The sequence below is a fragment of the Ursus arctos genome, unplaced genomic scaffold (genome assembly GCF_023065955.2).
Source record: "Ursus arctos isolate Adak ecotype North America unplaced genomic scaffold, UrsArc2.0 scaffold_15, whole genome shotgun sequence".
Lineage (NCBI taxonomy): Eukaryota > Metazoa > Chordata > Mammalia > Carnivora > Ursidae > Ursus > Ursus arctos.
Window position 1 is genome coordinate 30,177,905 of NW_026622819.1, and position 16,059 is coordinate 30,193,963.

Below are 16,059 nucleotides of genomic sequence, written 5' to 3' on the forward strand. Positions count from 1 at the left end.
CTCTCTATGTTCCTACCCACTTCAAAGATCCAACTCAAGTTCAGATTCTTTACAAAGCCTTTTCCCATTGCTCTTTCTACTTCAGCGTCACCTGTGCCCACCCATGGCCTCTTATGTATGCATGACACCATGCTTTGTGCCCTGATCCCATCCCTGTCCCAGACTTAACCTCCTTCACGCCTTATGTTCTTCTCATAATAACTGTGCTTTCAAATGGTCATCTTAAAAGTCTGAGAACATGTCTTTTTGGTTTTTTTCTTTCCTTCTTTTTCTTTTGAGTGGCAGTATGGGAGAATATTATTCAGTTATTTTCTAATAAAAATTATGTTCTAAGGGATACCACTTAGTTTGTAACATGAGTTTTCTTTGAAACACATAAAACTGTTCTGTCTGAATGCTGGGGGAGGGGCAGATGGGTCAGGGAACCAGTAATAAAGTCCAGGTAATTTAGATTTCTTCCTCCCTTCATCTCTTCCAGAGCAACTGCTCTAAGTGTGTGAATATTTTTAAACATTCTGCTTTTATCAAGTAGAGATAAATCTGTTTTGTGACCTATGAATATGGAGTCAATATGCAAGAACACACGGGCAAAATCCAACAAGCACATAATTAGTGCCATTAGCATTCTCTTACTTATCAGATACCATCTACTTTGACGGTATTAATTACTTGAATTTATAGTTAGTTTAAAACTCACTTTTATTTCTATAAGCCCAAAATTCTTAGAATGCATTAAGTCTAATATAACTAAGACTCGGGATTACTCATGTTGTTTTCATTTCCTCTTTCAGAACTTTCTAGAAGTCTACAGAAGAAGATTAAACAGTTGGTGCTTCCTTGCCTATCCCACCGGAATTCTATTTCATAGCTTGGGTGCTTTGATCTCTTTCAAGATCCGTGTTTGAATGTCAGTTACACGTGGAAAGTAGATCATTCAAAGATCAGTTCACTTTGGGAAGGGGCTACTATAGAGGAGAAGACAAAGTTGTCTAGGAATCAAAAGGACCTCAGGGCTAGGATAGACATTTCAGGATCATCTAATCTTGTCTCTCAAAAAGTGTTTCCTTAGGATGGTAACAAACATTATGAAGAATAAAAGGTTCCACAGACAAGTGAGTCAGGACCCACCGCTGAAAAGAACATTAAGCAGGCTTCTTCTCTATTGTAGGCTTTTTAGGGCCTCTGAAATGCTGTTATGCATCCTGAATCTCATAGGATCGGGGACAGAGAAGAGAGCATGCAGCCCCTGCCCCTTCCCATCTCACGGGCCTGAGCATCTCATGTGAAAGTTCATAGACTGCTTTCTCTGCAATACTCTGGCAAGGTAGACTTACCCTGTCCTTTATCTGCTGCCACTTTCATTCCTATGACCTTCTTGGTCATGTAGACTTGCTTGATAATTCCCTGATATAAGAGACTCCTAGACAGACATTCCTCTCATTATTCTAGACTGATGCTCTTTTTGTCTGGTTATTGCTTTCTCATCTTTTATGGTCAAGTCCAGAAACTCATTTATTCCAAGGCATTACAGGAACCTCTAAACTAGACAAATACCATGCAATTAACATTAATTAATAGGTCTTGTGATTAGTTTTAATGCTGGTCTCCCTGCTTGATAGTAAACTCCATGATGTCATTGACATTGTACTTTTCACTTCTGTGCCCTGCAAATGGCAGGTACTCAAGAAACTGTTAAAAAAATAATAGTTAAAAGAAGTCATTGAAAATTACATGGGTAGTTTAACTTGAGCCTATTTTGGAAGGTCTGAGACTTGTGCTTAAGCCCTGAATCTGGACCTCTTTCTTGGGTGAATGAATTTTTTTCTGAATCACCATTTCCTTACTTATAAAGGAAAATACTGCTCCATTCTCACAGAGCTGTTATGGATCAATCAATATTTAGAAGACTTGATACACTATAGTGTCCTTTGAAGAATGAACAACTTTTTACAACAAGGACAGTCCTTGGTTAAACATAACTGAGCATCTTATTTGTTTTAAGTCTTACTTCATACCAAGCTTATGCTGTTAAGTCACAATAGAAAAAATAGAAAAATACTGAAGAGGCCGTGTGGTTTTATAATTAATCATCTAGCAAACACTTCCTTCGAGTGGGGCTCATGCCAAGGAAAATTATTCAGGTCCCTTTCTGATCCTAAGTAATACCAAGAAGGACTGCACTGCTCAGCTCTAAACTCCAAGCAAAATTAATATATCTGAATTAGTGCTGATAGGTTCCCATGGTAACTTTAGATGCAAATCCGTCTAGTAGCCAGTTATACTTTATGTGGAAAAATCAGCAGTTACCTTCCAAGTTTCAACAAGATGCTCAAGATTTCTGGTTAATTGCCAATTTGAGTTATAGATGTCACTTTCATTACATTGCAAATTTAAAAACAGGCACTTACTGTTGGACTATTTAGGTCAGGAGGTGTAGACATGTCCCCAAACAAATCCATCTGGTCAACACCCTTAAAAAAGTATTTGGATTAGATTCAGATGTGTCTACTAAAAAATATTACTTTGTATATTGTTGTAATTGTTTCCTAAACTAAGATTTAAGAAAATCGTTGTCATAATTTGATTTTCATTTAACTAATACAGATTTAGTATTAGACTATTTAGGCCTGGAAGCTCAGACATGTCCCCAAACAAATCCATCTAGTCCACACTCTGAAAAAAAATTTGTGGATTAGATTCAGGTGTGTTTACTAAAAAGATTACTTTGTATCTTGACATCAATGTTATATTACTGTTTAGGGAAATAGTTGTCATAATTGGACTTCCATACAGATTCAATGCAGATTTGGTATTGGCAACATGTATAGGAAGTAAACCCATGTTCAGTTAAATAAGAGTCATAAAAAATCACATACATACCAATTTCAGTTTGTTAGCTTGGTCATCAAGGGTCAATAGGGTCTCATTCCCATTCTGAAAAGATGGCAAATGTTTAAGGGTTTAGTTGGTGAGTTTTCTTATAAAACGTAATTTCCTAGTGTATTGGCTTGCTAAGCAATTATGATTTTGGCACTGATAATTCAACTATACATCTTCTATGGCCAGAGGGATCATGAACACAGTCATAAGCTAGGAGGGGAGCATGCCCGGACCCGTAGCAAACAAGGACTTCTACACATCACGTGTGCAATTCATGAGAAGTAAAGATGCAGTTTTACCTCTACTGCTTTGTTGGCTTCCTCCATCTAAAAAGAAAGACACAAGTTCAGTGATCTCAGTAACTACAGTTAAAGGGAGTTAAATATCTATCTATCTATCTATCTATCTATCTATCTATCTATCTATATCATCTATCTATCATCTATCTATCTATTATCTCTCTATCTATCATCTATCTATCTATCTATCTATCTATCTATCTATCTATCTATCATCTATCTATCTATCTTTATATATACCTATGAGTACATGAGCACAAGGCAAGAGAGAGTCTTGCATATTATTTTGGCCCTATAGTCCCCTGCCCTTTTCATATCAATACCAGATTTGAATACACTTTCTGAGCTTAAACTTGCTCATCCTCTGTAGTCTTTGGAAACAATGTGAAGCTTGTGGGGAGAGAAGACAAGAGACAGGGACTGAAAATCAGACATGTCTAACTGTAACATCCACCCATTGCTCTACTGGGAAGAACGGATGATATATTTCTAAACTTTCTATAATTGAAAGAGACACAAAGAAGCCAACTCTCCAGATGGGCCATATGTTTGTATAATGTTCAAACATGGTCCTGAATAGTCTCAAGTTTAATAGAGTCAATATTGGGCAGTACTTGCCTTTTTCTTTTCTTCTTCCTTTTTCTTTACATTATAGATAACTTGAAAGAGGTCTTTAAGATCAATGACTAATGGCTCAGCCTGAAGCAAGAAAAAGCATCTTTATGAGTATTTTAATATTATTATTTTCTTCTCTTTGTCTCCCATCAGTTCTGATTAGTACTGTTTTCCTCCTTTCTCTTAAAGCTCCTTACCATCCTCCCCTGATTTATGGGGGATCACCGCCTTTCCCAATCCCCACTACCAGATACATAAAGGGCAGCAGAGTAAATAAGTATTTAACAAAACAAGAAGGACCATGATAATTTTCCAAGTCCCTTCAAGATTTAGGGGAATAATTCACTATTGTTCTAAAATCACCATTGACCTAAGTTCCCCTCCAGGGATACCTCAAGGCTTGAAGCTTACCTGTTGCCCTGTTTTTATGGCAAAAAACTGATGCTGGCCTTCTCCTCCACACACATAGCCAAATGCCCGGTTGTCTGTCACATCACGGGCAATGAAAGAAATCTTATTTACTGGATGTTCATGCTCTATTACCTGAAAAAGAAACATAAAAAATGATTTATTAATAAAGCTAGAATCTATATGGTAGCACAATGAAGCATCAGACACCTAGGCATATATGAAAAGGCCAAAACATTTAAAGGAAGAAATTTTTGCTTCTGGTTTAAGGTTAGAGCTACATTTATCCTGGCTAGTAAGGGCTCCAAAAGGAACAAAGAGTAGAAAACAGAAGTGTGAAAAACACGTCTTAAAATATTGATAATTGTCTTCATCCCAAAGATGTGAGGCCACAAAGCAAGAAAGGATTGAGGATCAGGAGACCAAGAATTTCTAAAGCAAAGATGGGATATTTCACTGCTAAACCACCCAAGTGGGTCGACTTTCCCAACTAAAAGTCAAACTCAGGTGAATAGCATAACTAAACTAGAACAGTGATCACAAGGATCCTTTGACAATGGCTCTGGGTGGCCAGAAAACCATCCTAAGTACTATCAGAACAATTATCCACAGAATATTCTGGAAGTTACCAAATGCTGGCATCCAGTATTTTGCATGTTCACATCAGTATCGAGGAGTTACATGGGGCAAGGGGTTTCTTGGTTTAGTAGTGCCTTCTCCTCTGTTCCCCCGCTCCCCCTTCTCTTGATCCTTTCAAGCACATGGCAGGGCTCAACTCTTCAGGGATATTTGTAGGTGGTCATAATGCATCTTGGTTTTTGTTTCCAAATCCCTAACACCACTGGAAAATGTATATTGGGTATCTTTGAAGATTTGGGGAACAAGAGAATGCTTGAAGGAAACTTGCCACCATTCTCCTGATGGGCTTGGGAAAATAAGACTTGAGAGATGATGGAGAATGGAAATAGCAGTGCACGAGGACCAGCAGGGTGAGTGACAGGTGTCAGGGTTCCAGGGCTCTGTATGTGACCAGTGGGTTTTGCATGATAGATAATGGCCATCTCTAGGAAAGGATGGATAATAATTGGAGGTCTCCCCAATTACCTTGAGACTGTATTTGACAGCAATGAAAATGAGCTACAAACGACATTTTAAGTAAATGAATCTTATGATGTTGAGTAGAGAAAATAAAGTCCCAGAGAACCTGAAGTATAATCTGATCGTCTTTTGATAAGGTTACAAGAAAATAAACAAAATAAGTAAGACTGTTCCTATGCAATAGAATAACAGCAACCACCCAAAAATGAGCAAGGTTATATCTGTGGGGTGAAGAGGAAGGGAAAAGAGAGAAGGAAGAAAAGCGCGTCACAGGTAATATTCTAGCTTCAGGTTAGCCATTACGTTTGGTAAATATATTAAATATATTTACCAAATAAATATATTAAATATATTAAATTGTAGTAAATATATTAAAATGAGACCCAGGCATAGATCAATGACAGCATCAGAAACCAGGGGTTAGGGTTAATCTAGTTCTGTGTACCTGGGGTCCAAAAAAATACTGACGTGATATTTATAGCACATCCGTGTTTATAGACGGGAGGTTCACATCTATTACAGAAAATGAATTTCAAAATAAAGTATTTTGACTCCTCACCTCCTACCCTATTGTTTTCTCTCTGTTACTTTTGGAGAAGTAATATATACTATTTTTTTTCTTATAGACTTTTGAAAAGGAAAACAGGGAGCTGAGATTTATGTCAAATTGTTTGTTAGACTCAGGTGGTCAAAAGGTGTCAGTGAAAGTGAATTCTTACCCCAGTTTTCTCATCAATTATTTTTATTCCAGAAAGGGAAATGTTGACCCAGATCCTTTGTTTGTGTTGTCCCTGAGACCGACCAGCTGCCGCCATTCCCTGATGAGATTGGGAAAACAAGAAAAATCCAGTTAAAACTACCCTATGATGCTTTTGATACTAAAACTTTTGAAAGACAGCTTTATTTTCAGCTTGGTTTACCATCTACAAAAGGATTAGGCACCTTTCATAATAGATGGGAGGAGTGAAATAAAAGACATTGATCCAGGACATCATGAGTTAGCTATGTGAACTTGGACAAGTCATTCTAATTCTGTTGGGCTCAGAATAGTCATTGGTAAAGACAAGAAGACTGGATCAGATCTTCAAAGATGATCCTTCTAGGTCTGGTCTTTTTCAACAATTTTTATTTATTTAATTAGTTTCACATAACAACAGTACTAGAATTTAAAAATTAAAAACAAACAAGCAAACAAACAAAAACCAAAGGGCTAACACGAAAGAGCTATAGGTTCCAAATAGAGACCTGAATTTTACCTGAATACTTCCAGGATCTAAAACTTGATGTGTCCAAAGGAAAAAGCATCTATAGCCCTGCACTACATGATTAAGGCAGGTCTCTAGAACAGCATTCACAATATGAAAACAAACTCAAGACTCCTCAGAAAATGGGGCATCACTGGATCAATTATGGGATTAGAAATGTTTTTCTTTCAAGTAATTGAGATATAGGTAACCATAAACTTCTAATATAATTCCCGCTGTTGGATATTTGCTTGAGATAGAGACTAAGGATGCTTTCCCCTTTTACCTTTAGTTTCATCATAGAATCTTGGCTCATTTTATCCCCTCTTGCATCGGGCACATCATCGATGCCAATTAGTTTGGCCTTGTATTTTACACCATCACCTTTGAATCTGGCCAAAAGATACTCATCCGTCTTTTCAGAGCCTGAGGGGAAAAAAAAGAAATATAGGATAAAATTTATAAATGTCTTTAAATATCATCCCCAGGTATGACAAAATATGTTCTAGAATCTCTAAATCTGAGTAGTATACCTATTGGTTATATTACAATTACTCAAATATGCAATATTCTATCTTTATTCTTACTCCTCTGAGTAAAATTGTATTCTGTAGGGGCGCCTGTGTGGCACAGCGGTTAAGCGTCTGCCTTCGGCTCAGGGCGTGATCCCAGCGTTATGGGATCGAGCCCCACATCAGGCTCCTCCACTATGAGCCTGCTTCTTCCTCTCCCACTCCCCCTGCTTGTGTTCCCTCTCTCGCTGGCTGTCTCTATCCTGTGGAATAAATAAATAAAATCTTTAAAAAAAATTGTATTCTGTAATACTGTATATTGTGTTGGGGTGGAGAGAAAATTAACTCTGCAAAATGGACTGAATTATAGGAAACGTATGGGACTGTGTGAGGTGCTATTTGGGGATATTCTTCATCCTAAATTAAAAAATATTTTTAAAAGAAAATAAGAAGGATAATGCTCTTTTTTAATGAAAGAAAAATAAGCTACTGCACTATTTACTAACATTTTGAACTGCCAAGAAGGCAGAAGAAAATTATGAATAAATTCCTTTGAAAATCATTAAGATCCTTATCTCATCTTCATAATTTCTTTTGCTCTTCTTAAAGAGACTGCAGTCGTCTCATTCCATAGCTAAAGAAGAAGAGTAAAAGGCAGGCAAGCCACGGCATCTTCTCAAGCTATGAATGATTAAGGACTCTGGCAATTTCTAGTGGTACTTCAGGTCAAGAGAACAGGGTCTAATAAAATAAAGATCTCGGTTTCTGAAAAACAGCTACTTCAGTAAAGCAAAGTGGTAAAGAGGTTACTGAAAGATAGTCATCTAATAATTGATAGTTTGATAATTTATCAACTAAACAAGCTACTATGAACGCTTGCCAGCAGGATCCAGTTGGTGCAATCACAGGATTCAGAGACACATCTTATTATAAGTGGAGCAGACGAATCTCCGCCAAAGGCCAACTTTCCTGCTGAGGAGAACTTGAGAGTAGGCTGAGGTGGAAACGAGGCAAGAGCCAACTCTTACTTCGTTCACCTCAAACCTCACATGTCTTCAGAGGTAAGCAACACTCGCTCCCCTCAATGGCCTCAAGAGGATTTCTCCATACCTTTCTTTTTTTCCTTCTTTGATGGTGCTTTTGGTGCAGCCTGTTGGTCAGGCTGACCGTTCGTTGTGCTCGTCTCTACTTCGTTAGACATGGCAGGAAGGCAGACAGCGAACTCCAGCACCAGCAGACACGGAGTGACACCAGACGATCCCTGAAGTCTCAAATGAACATAACCTACTACAGACACCTGTGGGCAGAGTTCAGAGGCATAATGAGATCGTGACACAGCCAACCCAGACTGTATGCTACTCGGCTTGCAACTCATGGTTTGCGAGTATGTATCTTCAGACTCATGTTTGGTTTTTCTCCCCTGTCAGACTGAACTCTGAAGAAGAGCAGGTAGGACTGTTGCCTTTGTAGTTTCCAAAATGGAAAGAGGGTGTTTATTGGGTTTTTCTTTAAGAATTGACATCTCATAACATTGAATGATTATCTACGCAAGTAGTTTGTATTGGAATTTTGGCATAAAAATCTAGTATTAAAGGCAGGGATCAAAACATGTCACACATACAAAAATAAGAATTCACAGCCAAGTATGAATATATTGGATGCTGAGTCTGAGATGATTGCAATTGGCATCTGAAATTGGACATTATAAATTCTGCTTCAAAAACCATTTAGTTGTAAAGGCAGTGTCAAGAATAGAGTTAAAAATGTTATCTTATTCCTATTGATAAATATATATATTTTTTACATGTTGTGATTCTGCGTACGATTTCCAGGGCTTTCCTAGCACTATACTTTAGAGGACAACCATTTTTGACATTAACACTTACATGTATCAGGGGAAGAGTGAACTTATGGGATGTCTGTCGTGCAATGCATTGAGTGGAAATACTTGTATGCTATCATTTAGCATTATTAACCTCAAGACAGCTGTGGCATGTGTTCTCGTAAGACTCCCTTTGTATCATGGCAGGTAAAAGAGAAAAAATTAGAGTCATTGTAAGCACACAGAAGTGAACTAATGTTTCAAAAGACTCTTTCCCCTCCCAGAAGTCAAAGTTTCTACACAGCTTCTGAGAGAGTGTTAACTTTCTACATGGACTGAAGACCAGAGGGAAGCAGCCATTCACAGTTTTGTTAGGACCTGTTAGGACCACCCATGGACTGGTATAGTCCTCCCACCCCAAAAAGCTCTCTTAATTCTGTTTTTAAAACACCCCTTTATATGAGCTTTTTATTTTTATTTTTTTTTAAGATTTTATATATTTATTTGAGAGAGAGAGGAGAGAGAGCACATGTTGGGGGGGAGGGGCAGAGGCAGAGGGAGAAGCAGGATCCTCGCTCAGCAGGGAGCCTGATGTGGGGCTCAGATCCCAGGACTCTGAGATCATGATCTGAGTCAAGGCAGATGCGTAACACACTGAGCCACCCAGGTGCCCTATTGGAGCTTTTTAAATTCAAGGACCCAGTCCGCCACATGGAAATATATGTAATTATCTAGATACTAAAGGGTAAAAAGTAAGTCTTACATTTTTTTGCTTCTCAGTCAGCATAAATTGCACTTCCCTGGCTTCGTAAATGTTAACACATTTTCCTCAAGATGCACACTTCATCTCCCCCCCATGAGGCTTTAAATGGTCTTTAGAGTCTTAATAGTCTTGAAAAACACATATATACAGAAATCTGTGTATGATTAATGTTATCTGAATTATTTAATTTGGAGATTTCGTAGTTAATTGTGCTCAAAGACACCTGACTGGTAGGCAGCCAGGCAGACGGTCTCCTCACAGGTGCAAGTCTTATGTAGCAGGGAACTCCAAGCCCTATTTACTCAAGATTTAGTTGGGGCAGGTACTGGTAGGCTTTTATGTGTATTAACTACAAAAAATTCAGAGTAACCTCATGAGTATTATGAAATAGTAGTATTTCACTTTTTCAGAGGGAAAGCCAAGGCACAGGGGTTTTAAATTATACAGCTGCTAAGTGGTAAAACCTGGGTCTAACCCAGGCTGTCTGGCCCCAAGCCAGAGTTCCTCACATGTTACACTCACGGGTCTCCTTTGAGAAGCCCCATACTAGCTATAGAGATGCTCTATTACACAAGTAGTGGCCCCTAAAAAGATACGTCCAAAATCCTAACCCCCAAACCTTTGGATGTGGCCTTATTTGGGAAATAGGTATTTGTAACTGTCATTAAGGATCTTCAGTTGGGATCATCCTGGATTTGGGAGGGCCCTAAATCCCATAACAGATGTCCTTATAAAAGAAAGGCAAAGGGAAATTTGGGACAAAAAGCCACGCAGAGGAGAAGGTAATGCGAATACGGAGGTGAAGACTGGATTGACATATCTACAGACCAAGAATGCCAAGGATTGCCAATGTCCACCAGAAGCTGGGAAAGAAGCACAGAACGGGTTCTTCCTCAGAGCTTCCAGAAGGAACAAACCCTGTTGACATCTTGATTTTGGGCTTCTGACCTCAAGACTGAGAGAATAAGTTTCTGTGGTTTTAAGTCGACTAGTTTTCGGTGATTTGTTATGGCGGGCCTAGGACACTAATGCCACACCTCTATTTTGTATGCCTTGATTGATTTCCGTGGTTCCCAAGATTTGTTTCCTGGTGACATGATAAATCTCCTAGTCATATCCACACTCTTCCAATTTCAGGAAGCTAATAATTATTTTCTTAATTTCGGAGACTTTGTTACAATTCTAGAGGATATTTGCCCATGTTAACAATAGGAGGTGAGACTAAGCTCTGACCTAAGGCGATACAAGGACATGCATCCTCCTGCGTCCGCACCTTTTCCCCATTGGGCCCTCTCCTTTAGAAGCTGCTTAGATCTCATCTCAGAAATAAGGAAAACACTTCCCTGTAACCCTCTAATCATCATCTCATGATCCTTTCATGATTAAACATTTGAACTTGATAGTCTTCTACCCTCTACTTTTTCATATTCCCTTCCTCTCAAAGGACTTGCTCATCTCAACTCTCTTCTCAGAAACTCAACTACAGCTGCTGATGGGTGTCCTGACCAAATCCAATTACTTTACTGTTCAGTCTCTGGGGGATACTTGACTGCATGCATCAGACACCTACCCCCTTTCGTGAGCCTTTTCCCTCCCTTCCTTTTGCTCCCATAATAACCATGATGCTCCTGTCCATGGCTTGTGCTTTCTGTATTGGAATGATCTGGATTCTTTTTTTTTAAATGAAGTTCTTCTAAATTTTAGAATAACATTGAAGCTTTCCTGCTTGGTCTTGTGGTGGTTCCCCTTACATCTAGGACAAAGATTCAGACGTTTTTTGTTTTGTATGTGAGACTTTTTTTTTTTTTAAGATTTTATTTATTTATTTGACAGAGATAGAGACAGCCAGCGAGAGAGGGAACACAAGCAGGGGGAGTGGGAGAGGAAGAAGCAGGCTCCTAGCAGAGGAGCCCGATGTGGGGCTCGATCCCATAACGCCGGGATCACGCCCTGAGCCGAAGGCAGACGCTTAGCCGCTGTGCCACCCAGGAGCCCCTGTATGCGAGACATTTGTATAGCAACCCAAGTTTCTCATTTCTTTCGAGCATTATTTGCTTTTTGGCTCTTTCCAAACTCCCCTCTCCCCAACATCCAGCTCATCCCACTTACCGATTTCCCCTGGAGAGCATAGGTAAGACCTCTTCCAGAAGCCTGCCCCTCCTACCCTCCAGTTCAGCTTGAAAATAATCTAGGTAAGGGAGTTTACTGACCATCCTTGGAGCCTAATATTGCATTTTTCTGCTGGATGCTCTTTCTGACAAGAAAATATTTTAGGTCATTAAATTTGGTAAATTTTATTCTAAAGTGAGAATATTTCAAAGGAATTTGAGAAATACCACAAAACATTTTGAGGGGCTTGGGAGTGGGAATGGTGATATGTGAAGTCATAAAAGTGATACAAGACACAGCAACCTCACAGCTCAAGACCAGGTCTCCAATCTAGTGTCGGCAGACGGGGCCAAGATGGGAGGGTTCTAAAGTGAACAAGGTTTTACAGCGAAAACTTCTCTTTTCAGACACTTAAGTACAACTGTTCACACCACTGGAATTGTGTTAAAGGTATTTGGTATCCTTTAATTATATCCTTCCACTGTTTCGGAATGAGCAGTTATAAGGGGCCAGGAAAAAAAAATTATTAGAGAGAAAAATGTTTCTTTAGCATAAATTCCCGGAAGAAAAGGTATACGTATATCAGGTTGCAATAACCGAAGGTAGGTCTGCGGTGCGGGTCACGCCATTTAAAATGTATCCATGTTCCCTGAAGTGATCAGAGAGCAGACTCTGCCCCAAAGCCCCAAGACTCAGAGATAAACTCCTTTATAAAGAAATGGTAAATAGGTTCTTTGAAAGAGTTCGGTAAAAGCATCCTTTCAGTATCCCATATACCAGACAGATAAACATTTATCTTTCTCCCAAGGTTAAAAGGGCAAATCCCCCATCACAGATTCCAAATGTCCAAGCTACCATCTGACATATAGTAGATGGAGAAAGTCCTGCTTCTAGACTCAGGTCCCTCTGTAGAGAATAATCAACTTAAGGATGGAAAAACTCAAATGCATAGTTCTTCTGACAATGTTACAGAATTGTCCATTGTTCTCATAAAACCTTCAGCAGGTTTTATAATGACTTGTTTTTGGAATGGGTTTGGGCCTGGAAAAGGGACCTGAGGGCCAAAAGGTGCCCTACTATTTTCTTTGGTTACTTTCCCAAATTAGGGGCATTGTTTAAAAAAATTATCTAGAGTGCATTAATCTCTGTGTTCTGTTTTAAAGCTCTAGTAACGTAAAGGTTTTAGTAACAGGGAAGAAGCAGATGTAGGACATCCAGAAAGCCTACAGTGTTCTTATTCCTCGGGTTTAGTCACAGAAACTCTTCTGACCAAGGAGCACAAAATTAATCAGGAAACACACGCAAGGCGGATTATCATAAAGCCAGGATTACAAATGAAAGCTAAAAAACATATACAGAGGGTCACGTGAACAGCTTCACATCTAACCCTAGCTGGTTCCCTTTCCTAGGGGAGGGCTGTTCCCTTTGTTAGAAACTCGAAGACAGGAGGCTAAGAAGGCACAGCTGGAAAGAGAGGAGCATCTAAAGCTATTGTAGATTCTTGACTCCTTCTTAAGGCCTAATTATAGGACAGCAAGTTGTGAAAGAAACTTTGCTAAGTCAAGAAAATTAGCTCCCATTTGAGCAAAGATACATAACTTGGATTCTGGACTTAACACAAACCTCCCTGAAAGAATGCGGGAACTTCCCTTTTCCATGGTGCAAGAATCAGATGACTAGAAGAGATTTTGGAGTTTGCAACATCTTTTTGCAGTTTCTGAGAAGGTTCTGAGAAATGTATACCAGAAGACTACTTGAGTCATCTTATGACAAGTATATCCCTTGCACAAGGAAAAAACAGCAACAAACCAAAAAACTGCTGGATTGTTTAGCCCTTAAAGTGATTCATGCAAGATATCTAGTATCTAGAACCCTGGAACGTACCCATGTAGGGATGAATTTGTGTAGGGAGAAGTTTGGTCAGCACCTCCTTATTCTTGCTGGCACCATTTCCTTCAGTAAGATTGTGTGGGTATCAACAATGATAGGATTTAATGATTCCAGGGTTCTCGGCAATATCCTGACACAAGTATCCCCCTCTCTCCCAAGCAACCTTCCTACCCTAATTATACACAGCAGAGAGAAATCTGCTTGGTCAGTCTCAAAATGCTGGTAAAAGGAATAACTTTAGGACTTACTTAATGGTAGCTCCATTCCACAAATGGTAGAGATTCTGTTTTTACTTTTAAGGAGGAGGGGACAAACATTTTACCTACCAAGCACTTGAAACATTTATCCTGACAGCTCTGGGAAGTAAAATGGGTCTATTTTATAAGTAAGTTCATGGACTCGTAAGACAAAATCAAATCAATCACTAATAAGTTGTTAGGCTTAAAATTGAACATGATCTGTGTTCCCTTGTCTCCTATAGATGCTGATGGCTCTTATCTTCTTGAAAAAAATCACATTGATTTTAACCTGTATTTTCTAAGCTGCTTTTAAAGTCATCATCCCACTGACTTGAACGTACCAGTTAACTTTTCAGAAAGAGTCCCATAAAATGGACACAGGAGAGTTAAGAAGAGTTAAGAACAAAGCAACATAAAGATCTTTGCTAGAATGTCCAGTACTTTGTACTTATCAGAAAACATGCTCCTTTGTCCTTTGGAACTTTATGCCTGTCTCCGCTGGGGTACAACTTTAGGACATGTGAAATATTAACCTCTAAGGCAGATCTCGGGGTCCAAGAGGGCAGCAAGCTGCCTTCGCCATTATTTCCCAAGTAACCTTTCGAGAATAAGGGATGTTGCCAGAAATGATACAGCAAAGTTAAGCTGTTTCTGACACTTGATGTAAAACCTTTCTCCTTAAAACTGCTCAGAATCCTATGCTTTTAGGGAAGGCTTACTCTACTCCATGAAGGCCCGGTGCAATAGACAGGAAGATTGTTGCAGCCTTTTAACTGGGGGAAATGAGACAATGTGAATGCACCCTCAAAAGGAGTCCTTAGGAGAGTTTCTTGTAAGTGCTGACGCTGCCGTGGGGGCCTCAGGGACAAGACATGCCTGAGTCAAGGAGGTACACACAAGTTATGCTTTGACAGAGAGCATTTTCCATTGCATTGAACCCACAGAAAGCATGCTGTTGGACCTGGAGGACTGAACCGAGAAGCTTTTCCCGGTCTTTGGAACCAAGTCAGACCAAGAGTGCCCCAAACAGTGAATTTTAGGTAGAGGTAGGACAGTAGAGCTGCTAAAGGCTGAGGCTTGGTGGGCGGGTGTGTGTGTGTGTGTGTGTGTGTGTGTGTCTTACACACTTTTGCCATTTTCTAGCTCTGCAGCTCGGGGCAACTTCTCTAATATTCACATGTGTAAAATGTGAATAAAGTTTTCAGAGTCATTACCAGAAGCCTCAGCGCCTCCTGCATAGAAAGAGCTCACTGGAAGGTAGTTGTGCTGAAATCCAAACTGTGTCTCACGTGCTGTGTCCGGTGTAGTCTTGTGTGGCATCCAACATGGCTTTTCCACAGCGACTGTTTAAACAATTTCAGAACAACGAGGACCAACAATAAACAGCTAGCAAACACAGAGACAAGGATGGAGTGCTTTAACCGGGAAGGCCCAGGTGAAAAAGTGAGCGTGTTTGCCTGGGGTAGAGCCCCTCCTGTTCAACTCCGGTTTCTGAATCTACTCCAAGCCACCCAGAGACGCTGAGTCAAATCCAAGACTACACCATTACCATGGGCGGTTTAGAGGGTCTACCTCAGATAACCTGGGGAATTTTTACTGGAGAGCTCCTAAAAAGATGTCCATGCCACACCCAGGTCGGTTAGATCCAAATCTCTGGGGGAAGAGACACAAACACCAATATATTTGAAAGATTCCCAGGTAATTCTAATGTACTGACAAGTCTGAGTTCCAACCACCCACTTCCATGACCCTTTGTCCCCTTAAAGAAATATCAAGTGGTTAGACTTTGAGCTGGAAGAAACCCAGGGAATAATCGGTCACACCATTTCATTACTAAAGATTAGAAACTGAGGGCAAGAAAGAATGTACAACTTGCCTATCATTAAACGGCTGGTTGGGATGGAGCTGGTGTCCAGAGCTTCACACGGACTCTACTGTCCTATTCCTAGAGATTATATGCATAACTTTTTTAAAACTATTTTTAAGAAGACAGTGCTAAACCCATTACATACAGACTGAACCAAGAATACGTTCCATTTAGTAGATACAGCAAGCACAGAACAGGAAGATAGCCTAGCAGAATTTCATTTCATAGATGTTTTCTGAACCAAAACAGAAAAAGGACTTTATGTGGTCTAATCACGCATTGTCACTGGATTCTTTTTTACCTAGGTAGCTCG

At 39.6% G+C, this 16,059-nt stretch overlaps 1 protein-coding gene across 3 annotated transcripts in view; it reads right to left on the bottom strand.

Moving 5' to 3' along the window:
• The window catches only part of DAB2 (DAB adaptor protein 2), a 158,164-nt gene that overhangs the window by 13,597 nt on the left and 128,508 nt on the right, over positions 1 to 16,059 (bottom strand). Inside the window, exons 2-10 of one of the 3 annotated variants that reach the window (XM_026506866.4) lie at positions 15,094 to 15,222; positions 8,167 to 8,353; positions 6,831 to 6,970; positions 6,020 to 6,118; positions 4,206 to 4,337; positions 3,798 to 3,878; positions 3,180 to 3,206; positions 2,881 to 2,934; positions 2,409 to 2,471 (exon numbers count right to left, since the gene is read on the bottom strand). In XM_026506866.4, the coding sequence (XP_026362651.1) occupies positions 2,409 to 2,471; positions 2,881 to 2,934; positions 3,180 to 3,206; positions 3,798 to 3,878; positions 4,206 to 4,337; positions 6,020 to 6,118; positions 6,831 to 6,970; positions 8,167 to 8,353; positions 15,094 to 15,117 (807 nt within the window). In that variant the 5' untranslated portion in view covers positions 15,118 to 15,222. The remainder of the gene's footprint in view (positions 1 to 2,408; positions 2,472 to 2,880; positions 2,935 to 3,179; positions 3,207 to 3,797; positions 3,879 to 4,205; positions 4,338 to 6,019; positions 6,119 to 6,830; positions 6,971 to 8,166; positions 8,354 to 15,093; positions 15,223 to 16,059) is intronic. The other 2 variants (XM_057312218.1, XM_057312217.1) reach the window with 2 other exon arrangements.